The following is a 9,542-nucleotide window of genomic DNA, read 5'->3' on the forward strand; positions in this document are numbered from 1 at the left end:
AAATTTCAGACCAATTTCCTTTATGTATATTGATGCAAAAATACTCAGTAAAGTACTTGCAAACTGAATCCAAAAACAGATAAAACAGATTAAAAACAAAACAAAACAAAACAAAACATCATCCACCATGATCAAGCAGGCAGGGATAGTTCAATACACAAAAATCCATCAATGTAATTGTCTTTGAGTTTCCATTGCTGGCTTATATGTTCAGAGGTTCAGTCCATTATCACCAAGGCAGGAGCATGGCAGCATCTAGGCAGGTATGTCGCTGGAGGAGTTGAGAGTTCTACATCTTGTTCCAAAGGCAAACAGGAGAAAACTAGATTCCTCAAGGCAAGGGAAGAGGGTCTCAAATCCCACCCTCACAGTGACACACCTCCAACAAGGCCAAACCCACTCCAACAAGGCAACACCTCCTAACAGTGCCACTTACTGGGCCAAGCATATTACCACAGTAATTGACCATATAAACAAACTGAATGGAAAAAAACACACAAGATCATCTCACTAGAGGCTGGGAAAACCTTTGACAAAATCCAACACCCCTTCATATTAAAGGTCTTAGAGAGATCAGGGAAACAAGGCACATACCTAAACATGGTAAAAACAATATATAGCAATCCAATACCCAACATCAAATTAAATGGAGAGAAACTTAAAGCAAGCCCACTAAAATCAGGGACAAGACTAAGCTGCCCACTCTCTCCCTACCTATTCAATATAGTACTTGAAGTTCTAGCTAGAGCAATAACACAACTAAAGGAAATCAAAGGGATACAAGTTGGAAAGAAGTCAAAGTATCGCCATTTACAGATGATATGATAGTAGTCATAAGCCACCCCCAAAATTCTACCAGAGAACTTCTACAGCTGATAAACACATTCAGCAAACTGGCTGGATACAAAATTAACTCAAACAAATCAGTAGCCTTCCTTTGTACAAATGATAAACAGGTTGAGAATGAAATTAGGGAAGCAACACCCTTCCCAATGGCCACAAAAAATATAAAATATTTTGGTGTAACTCTAACAAAAAAAAAAAAAAAAGGAAGATCTACATGACAAGAATGCCGAGTCTCTGAAGAAAAAAATTAAAGAAATATCAGAAGATGGAAAGATCTCCCATGTTCATGGGTTGGCAGAATTAAAATATTCCTGTGGTTTTCCCTCTCAATAAATCTCTTGTGTGAGGTTTGTTGTGAAGTATGACTTTGTGGTATTCCCTGGCTTCTAACTGCCAGGATACCTTTCCATCTGAGCTGTAATAGGTAGCACAGATGGAAAGATTAGCATGTGCATACCTTCCTTCCCTTCTTTCTGATTTGGCTACTGCCAAGATACACCTCTCATATCAGACTCCAGCCTCTTCAGCCATCCAGCATGCACTCAATAGCTGCAACACTAGGGAGCTTTCACGTTTCCATCCACAGATTGGGACTGTGAAGGCATTCAGTTTATTGGACTCACAGTTACTGGGATCTCTCTCTCTCTCCAGTATGCAGACTGCTACTGTTTGACTGCACAGCCCCTATCTTTTAAGCTAACCTAATGCATTCACTTTAATAATATATAACATTCTATTGATTCTGTTCTTTTACAGAACTCTGCCTGATAAACGTTTTATTATTAAGAGTGGTTACTAGGAAACAGAACTGTTAAGAATAAATTTCTCTAAAGGGTTTAGTGGTTTCTACAGATGGCTTTCTAATTCTGATAAACTAAATGTTGATAAAGACTTTGCTGATAATTTGAAGAGTATGGAGTTTGGAGTAAACTGTTGAAAGATCTATGCATTTTAAAAACATTTGCTACCCTATTTATTACTTATGAGGAGCAAGAGATTTATTGTCTCTGCATGTCTCTACATGCAAGACTTTCAAACATTTCAAGCAATACACAGATTTTGCTTGGAAGGAAAAATGGCCACATGTGTGGTTACATACTCATTCTTTGGCAGAAAAAAAAATCTTTTGTTGGATAATTGGGGACTTAGATGGTAAATTATTTTAAAATGAGTAAGAAAATATTTGGGGAATGTGTGTGTGTGTTTACTTTTCCAAATAGACAAAAGATCTAGAAAAGTGTGTATGCCATTTAAATGCTCACCAAATGGTGGCTGCAGCAGAGGAATAATCAAGTAGACAAGATGACCCAACCTGTAGACAGCAGTCAATCTCTTTGCCTGCAATTCTTGGCACTGTTCAACGTGCCCATGAACAAAGTGACAACTGCAGCATGAATGATGATTATGCACAGGCTTGACAACAGGTACTTCTTACTAAGGCTGGTCTGTCTATAGCTGAAGCTGAATACTAAATCTGCTAACAGCAGTGACAAAGACAAAGCCTCCATTTAACAATTCTCCAGAAAGACCAAGCGATGATTTGATGGTTGGTTGATGACAGTTGATGGTAGGACAACTTCCATCATAGAAAGGGCAGCACTTCAGCACTTTGTCTTTTCTGGAATAGATTCTTATTCTAGTTATGAATTGGGCTTTCCTGAATATAATGCTATAGGCAGACTATACTGGCTAGTTTTGTGTCAACTTGACACAGGCTGGAGTTATCACAGAGAAAGGAGCTTCAGTTGGGGAGGTGCCTCCATGAGATCCAGCTGTGGGGCATTTTCTCAATTAGTGAGCAAGGGGGAAAGGCCCCTTGTGGGTGGGACCATCTCTGGGCTGGTAGTCTTGGTTCTATAAGAGAGCAGGCTGAGCAAGCCAGGGGAAGGAAGCCAGTAAGTAACATCCCTCCATAGCCTCTGCATCAGCTCCTGCTTCCTGCTTGAGTTCCAGTCCTGACTTCCTTTGGTGATGAACAGCAGTATGGAAGAGAAAGCTGAATAAACCCTTTCCTTCCCAACTTGCTTCTTGGTCATGATGTTTGTGCAGGAATAGAAACCCTGACTACGACACAGACTTTTGCTACTTTGTGAATTCCTTTTCTTCTTCCTATATGTTATTTCAAAAAACGTTGGAAGGAAAAAAAAAAGAAGAAGAAGAAAACACAGAAAATCCCCTCTGGAGCAAAGCAGGGAATAACCCAGCAGAAGCAGCCCCAATAAATTTTTTGCTGGTGTGCTGAAACAAAATATCCATTAGTATTTCTGTGTTTATTAATGAAACCAAGGTTACCAGTACATAATGCTTCAGCAATACCACCGCTTATAGACTTATCCACCATCACAGTATTTCACACAGCATTGGCTCTAATCAAGGAATTCACTTTACGGCCAAAGAATGCTCATGGAATTCATAGGTTTTACCATGTTCCTAACCATACTGAGGCACATAGATTGAAGAAAAAAAACAGTAGAATGGCACATACACAATGCAAACTAGATAGCAACAGCCAATAAGATTGGGGGATGTTTCTCTAGAGGACTGTATATATTCTGATTCTTTATCTAACATATAGTTCTGTTCCTCTCATGACTAATTTTTGCCCAGAAATCAATGGATGGGTGGGAATGGTATTATTCACTGTCAACACTAGTGACTCATTAGTAAAATTTTACACTCCTACTCTTACAACCTTATGTTTTGCTGGCCTAAGTCTTTGTTGTAAAGCAAGGAGTGGTTTGACAATGAGACAAAACAATCATTCCACTGAACTAGGAACGAAGATTTCCCCAGGGTCACTTTGTGGCCCTGATGCCTTTGAGTCAACTGGCTTAAAAAAGAGTTACAGTGTCAGCAGAGGCGATTGACCTGGAGTACCACAAAAGAGATAAAAGAGAGCATGTCTGACCCTCCAGAAATCCTCAAGGCATCTCTTGGTGTTCTATGGTTATATTTTGTGATTGTATGCAACAGGAAAATGTTTAATAACCCAACTGAAGCAGGAGAATAAATGGTCGAGATTCTTCAGGAATATAAGTGTATGTCACTTTTCCAGCCAACAAACCAAGTGAAAACTACTAAGAAAAGAGAATGGGTAGTAGAAAGTAGATATAAATATCAGATAAAGCTATGTGGCCAGTTACCAAATGAGGATTGTAATAACCATAAGCATTTCATCTTATTTTGTTAAAAATAGTTCTGTGCATATATACATATATATTAAGCATATATTTGTGTTTTCCTTCCTCTCCTTTTAAAGTCAAGTTGGCATTTCTTATTTAATAATCGTTTTATTGTTCATTTTGAGATTATAATTTAATTAAATCATTTATCCTACCCTTTCCTCCTTCTAAAAACCCCCATATACTCCTCCCCACTCTCCTTCAAATTCATGGCCTCTTTTTCCACTGTTTGTGTGTGTGTGTGTGTGTGTGTGTGTGTGTGTGTGTGTGTAAATCTGTTCCATTTGTATATTGTTACTTGTATGTACATTTTCAGAGCTGGCCCTTTGGCATCTTTACCATTTGTCCTAGTTACTTTTCCATTGCTTTGATGAAACACCATAACCAAGACAACTTATAAATGAAAGCATTTAATTTGGAATATGGTTTCATGCCAAGTCCTGCATGGCTATGTGGAAGGGATGATGTGACACAGTTCCCACCCCTGGAGCAGAGCTAGCAAGATGTAGGTCTGCACAAGTGTTGATGATTGCTCTAGGCATGGGGCTTGTTTGTATAATAATGTATACAATTTACTTTACGTTCCTCCTTTAGGAAATGTTCTCCCTGCCAAGGTTGTCAGGGGCTTGTTAAGGTTAATGACTCCATTATAACTAGAAACAGCATGAATCCAGGAGGCAACAATGTGTTCCTCAGCAAAATGGTAAATGCTGTGACTGGAAAGAGTCCTTAAGGCTGTAGGAAAAAACTCTGAAAAAAAAATGAGTTCAAGAACATATAATTTCTCGCCAGGCGGTGGTAGTGCACGCCTTTAATCCCAGCGCTTGGGAGGCAGAGGCAGAGGATTTCTGAGTTTGAGGCCAGCCTGGTCTACAGAGTGAGTTCCAGGATAGCCAGGGCTACACAGAGAATCCCTGTCTCGGAAAAAAAAAAAAAAAAGCTAAAAGAAAGAGAACATATAATTTCTCAACTATGCAAGGGCAGACAGGTTCCTGAGTTCAAGATCAGCCTGGGACAGAGTTTAGGTCCAGGTGTGATAGGAATGGTAATCTCAGGTCTAGATCTCACCCAGCTAAACTTATTGTGCTTACAAAAGGCAAGCAGATCTCTGAATTCATTTGCTACGTTTATTTTTTTAATGTACTTGCTGTCCTTTTCTAAGAACCAAAGGGCTAAGGTTATAAAATGCTAATTTGTGGGATAATCAAAAAGAAACATGGAGTAAATGACTGAATTGATATGTAAATAAAAGACTAGCCTTTGGTCTGTGTGTCTGTAAGAGAGAGAGAGAGAGAGAGAGAGAGAGAGAGAGAGAGAGAGAGAGAGAGAGAGAGAGAGAGAGAGAGAAAGAGCTACCCAGAGAAAACTGCTTGGAGAACAAACATAGCTCTTTTAGAATTTTTCTACCAGGGTTTCTGACTTTGGCTGGAAAACCAAAGAGCTATCCAGAAAGTTATTAATGTTCTTTTAGAGATTTTTCTAGCAGGATTTCTGATTTTGGTCAGAAAACCCAAGAACTATCTCAAGCAAAGAGAGCCATTTTAAGCAGAGAGAGCTGTTTCGAGTACAGAGCTGTCTCAGACACACGACAGAGCTAAGAGCTATGTACAGAATTGCCTAGGGAGTCATCTTGAGCAGACTACAGAGTTGTTAGCTTGTACCCACAATCGACTTCGAGTTGTTCTTCCACCTCTCCCAAACACCCCTTCCTCAGGAATTCCTCTCCAAGCTGAGGATGGACCTTGGCAGTTTCATAAGGTTAGTGTCCCAGGTAGCAGAGAAAAGGAAGAAATAAAACCTCACAGTTGATCCACAAATACAAGTTAGAGAGAGCATACTTGGAATCTCATGAGTGTTTTAAAACCTCAAACCCTGCCCTCAGTGACACCTCCTCCAACAAGGCCACATCTCCTAGCCTTTCCCCAAAACTTGCACAAACTAGAGATTAAGTATTAAAATATAAGACCCTGTGGGGGGATGTATTGGTTTAAATGAGAATAGTTTCTATAGGCTCATATACTTGAATGTTTGGTTCCCAGTTAGTGGACTGCTTAGGAAGGATTAGTAACTGTGGCCTTGTTGGAGGAGGTATGTCAACTGGGGGTTGGCTTTGAGATTTCAATGGCCCATGCCAGGCCCAGTGTCACTCTATGTATGTATGTATGTATGTATGTATGTATGTATGCATGTATGTATGTATCTTCTGCTTGTAGATCAGGATGTAAGCCCACAGCTACTCTGTGCCTGTCTCCCTGTGGCCATGCTCCTCATCATGGTGATCATGGACTAACACTCTAAAATTCTAAGCCAGCCCATTTTTGTCTTGGTTATGGTGTCTCTTCACAGCAACAGAACAGTAAGACAGGGTTGTTTTCATTCAAACTACGACACCATGTAACATAACATCAATAACATCAGTAGTTAAGTGTTGTTAAATCTGTATTGTCATGTTTAAGTTATAGAATATTAAGGAACTGGTTATCCTTCAAGGGAATTTTGTGCTTTCACTTATATGTAGGATAATTCTATCATATTAGGCAGAATTCCCAGCATGCTATAGATTTCATTTGGAAATCAAGCATTACATAAAAATATATGGTTGGGTGTCAAGTTGACAAGAGGTGGACTTGTGACTGTTAATCTTGGTTTTTAACTTGACTGGATCTGTCCCTATTTGGAAATGTGCAAGCATTTCCAGGAAGGATTAACTGAAGGAAGAACATTTATCCTGAGAGTGGCCTGCACTGGCTAAAACTCAGATAGTGATGAAGTCTTGGCAAAAAGCACTGCTGCTTGCCTCCTTGCCTTTGCTTCTTGCTAGTGAGTTCATCTAACTCTATTGCTGCAACCATTCTTTGCTAATATCATAATCCACCTTCATTAGGTTCTAATCTGTACTGAAGACTAGTGACTCCAATGGGAATCTTCAATGCCTCTGGCACCAGATTGAAAATGCTGAGGCATCTAGCTTCATGGACTGAACAGCAACCAGGCTCTCTGCCTCTCCAATGTGCAAAGAGCCAAGATTAGTTATAAGTCATTATAATGAATTCCCTTTATAACATATATACTTCCTATCAGTTCTATTACTCTAGAGAATTCTGAATAACACGTTAAGGAAGCAAATAAATTTGACATGCTGCCTTTTGAAGTCATAAAAGATTTAAATGGCCAAAGTAGTACACAGTAAATATGAACTCATCTCTATCATAATATTTCTAAATTTTCATTTTTTTACTTTACCCAAGCCAGAATGAACTCTCTCTGTATTTATTCCGTTTGCTTGTTTCTACTCCAAGGTTGTAACAGAGTACATGAAGATATTTTATCTGTAATAAAAAACATAAATAAGTAAATAAATAAAGATTCATTATTTTCTTCAAGTTAAAAAATATCAGTAACTATTCAATCTTAAAAAAAAAAAACAGCCCAGAAATGGTAGTACACAGCTTTGACAAATTCAGACAGATCTCTATGAGTTTGAGGACTTCCTGGTCTCCATATGAATTCCAGGCCAGCCAGGGCTACTTAAATAACCATCCATATAAAAACTTCTCAAGTTATATAAAAGAGAGATACAAAACATTCAAGTTGGGACTTGAATTATATATGGAAAATAAGAGATTATTGACTGAAGTTGAAAGTTCCTTTGTAACTGGTAGTAAATATGATACCAGAAAATAATAAGATTTCTTATGTTTGTGGACTTATAAAATTAATATTGTAAAAATAACCATCCTACCAAATTAATATTCAGCTTAATCCCATCAAAATTCTAACACAATTCTTCATAGAAATTTTAAAAAACAATTGTAAATGTCATACAGAAGCACAAAAATAAACCAGAATAAAAAAAATCAATCCTGATCAATGAAAGAACTGCTGGAGGAATCATCATCCATGGTTTAAGTTATACTACAGAGTAATAGTAAGTTAAAATTTAAAAAGAGCATGATATTAACATAAAAAGAATCACACTGATCAATGGAATAGAACCTGGATACAAGTCCATGCATACACAGCCACCTGGTTTTTAACAAAGAGGCCAAAGATACACTGTGCAGAAAAGACAACGCCTTCAACAAATAGTGATGGTCAAACTCAATAGCTTTGTGTAGAAGAATGAAACTAGATCCTTATTGTTCAACGTGCATAAAACTTAACTCCAAAATGGATCAAATACCTCAATATAAGCCTGATACCCTAAATCTACTAAAAGAGGAAGTAGGGAATATGTTTCAATTTCTACATATAGAGAAGGATTTTCTCAACAGGACCTAATAGTACAGGTACTGAACCCAACAACTTACAAATGGAACATCATGAAACCCAAACCCTTCTGTATAGCGAGGGACATTATCATGAGTTAAGAGGAAGCCTACAGAGTTAAAAAAAAATGTCTTTACTAACTATACATCTGACAAAGGGTTAATGTCTAGAATAAAGAACTAAAAAACAACAACAACAACAACAAAAAAACCAACAACAACAAAAAAAACCTTAGCATCAAGAAAACAAACAACCCAGTTAAAACTTAGGTCAAAGAACTAAGAGAAAATTCTCAAAATTTGAAATGCTAAATGGCCAAGAAATACATTTTTTGAATGTTCAACATCCTTAATTATCAGAAAAATGCAAATCAACATTATTTTGAAATTTTTATCTCACCTTAGTCAAAATGACTAAGAAACAATAAATGCTGGTATGGATGTGAGGAAAGGGAAACATTTATTATACTGATGGTGGGTACATAAACTGGTTGCAGCTACTATAGGAATCAGTGCTGTAGTTGTTCAAAAGGCTAGAAATAGATCTACTGTATGACCTAGCAGTACTCTCTCAGACATATACCTAAAGGACTCTATATCCTACTATAGAGATACTTGCTTAAGTATCTCTATTCACAATAACCAAGAAATGGGAACACCCTGATACCTATGAATTAGTGAGTTGAAAATTAAAATATGATATGGCTAATGAAAATATAATACATTTACACAAATGGAATATGACTCAGTTGTTAAGAAAAGTAAAATTTTATTTGCAGTTAAATAGTTGTAACTGGAAACAATCAACCAGGGTGAAGTAACCCAGAACAAAAAAGACAAACATTATGTTTTCTCTCATATGTGGATACCAGCTTTGAATATTTAGATATATGTTTGATTTGGAATACCTATAGAGGTCAAGGAACTTGTAAGGGACCATAGAATTGGAGAGAGCTTTGAAAGAAAGAGATGTAGAGTGCAGTTACATATGGGGGAAAGGGGAGTAATTGAATAGGAAGGGATAAATGAGGTGGGAGATATAAGGACAGGAAAAAGGAGGGAATATGGGGAGGAACAACTAACTTTAAAGGCCTTTTCAAAAATTCGTATGGAAACCTACTACTATAAAAGCTTCAGCCGGGCGTGGTGGTGCACGCCTTTAATCCCAGCACTAGGGAGGCAGAGGCAGGTGGATTTCTGAGTTCAAGGCCAGCCTGGTCTACAAAGTGAGTTCCAGGACAGCCAG

At 37.9% G+C, this 9,542-nt stretch overlaps 1 protein-coding gene and 2 non-coding genes across 4 annotated transcripts in view; 2 read left to right on the top strand and 1 right to left on the bottom strand.

Annotated features, from left to right (window-relative positions):
• Tex11 (testis expressed 11) overlaps positions 1 to 9,542 on the bottom strand; it is a 202,376-nt gene that overhangs the window by 147,194 nt on the left and 45,640 nt on the right. For both annotated transcript variants that reach the window (XM_021153053.1, XM_021153052.1), the window contains exon 9: positions 7,272 to 7,357. In XM_021153053.1, coding sequence (XP_021008712.1) covers positions 7,272 to 7,357 — 86 coding nt within the window. The remainder of the gene's footprint in view (positions 1 to 7,271; positions 7,358 to 9,542) is intronic.
• LOC115030147 lies at positions 5,405 to 5,466 on the top strand. Its single transcript, XR_003835772.1, has one exon. It is a non-coding gene; the product is annotated as a U7 small nuclear RNA (small nuclear RNA).
• Positions 5,479 to 5,542, top strand: LOC115030146. Its single transcript, XR_003835771.1, has one exon. It is a non-coding gene; the product is annotated as a U7 small nuclear RNA (small nuclear RNA).

Source organism: Mus caroli, chromosome X (genome assembly GCF_900094665.2).
Source record: "Mus caroli chromosome X, CAROLI_EIJ_v1.1, whole genome shotgun sequence".
Classification (NCBI taxonomy): Eukaryota; Metazoa; Chordata; class Mammalia; order Rodentia; family Muridae; genus Mus; species Mus caroli.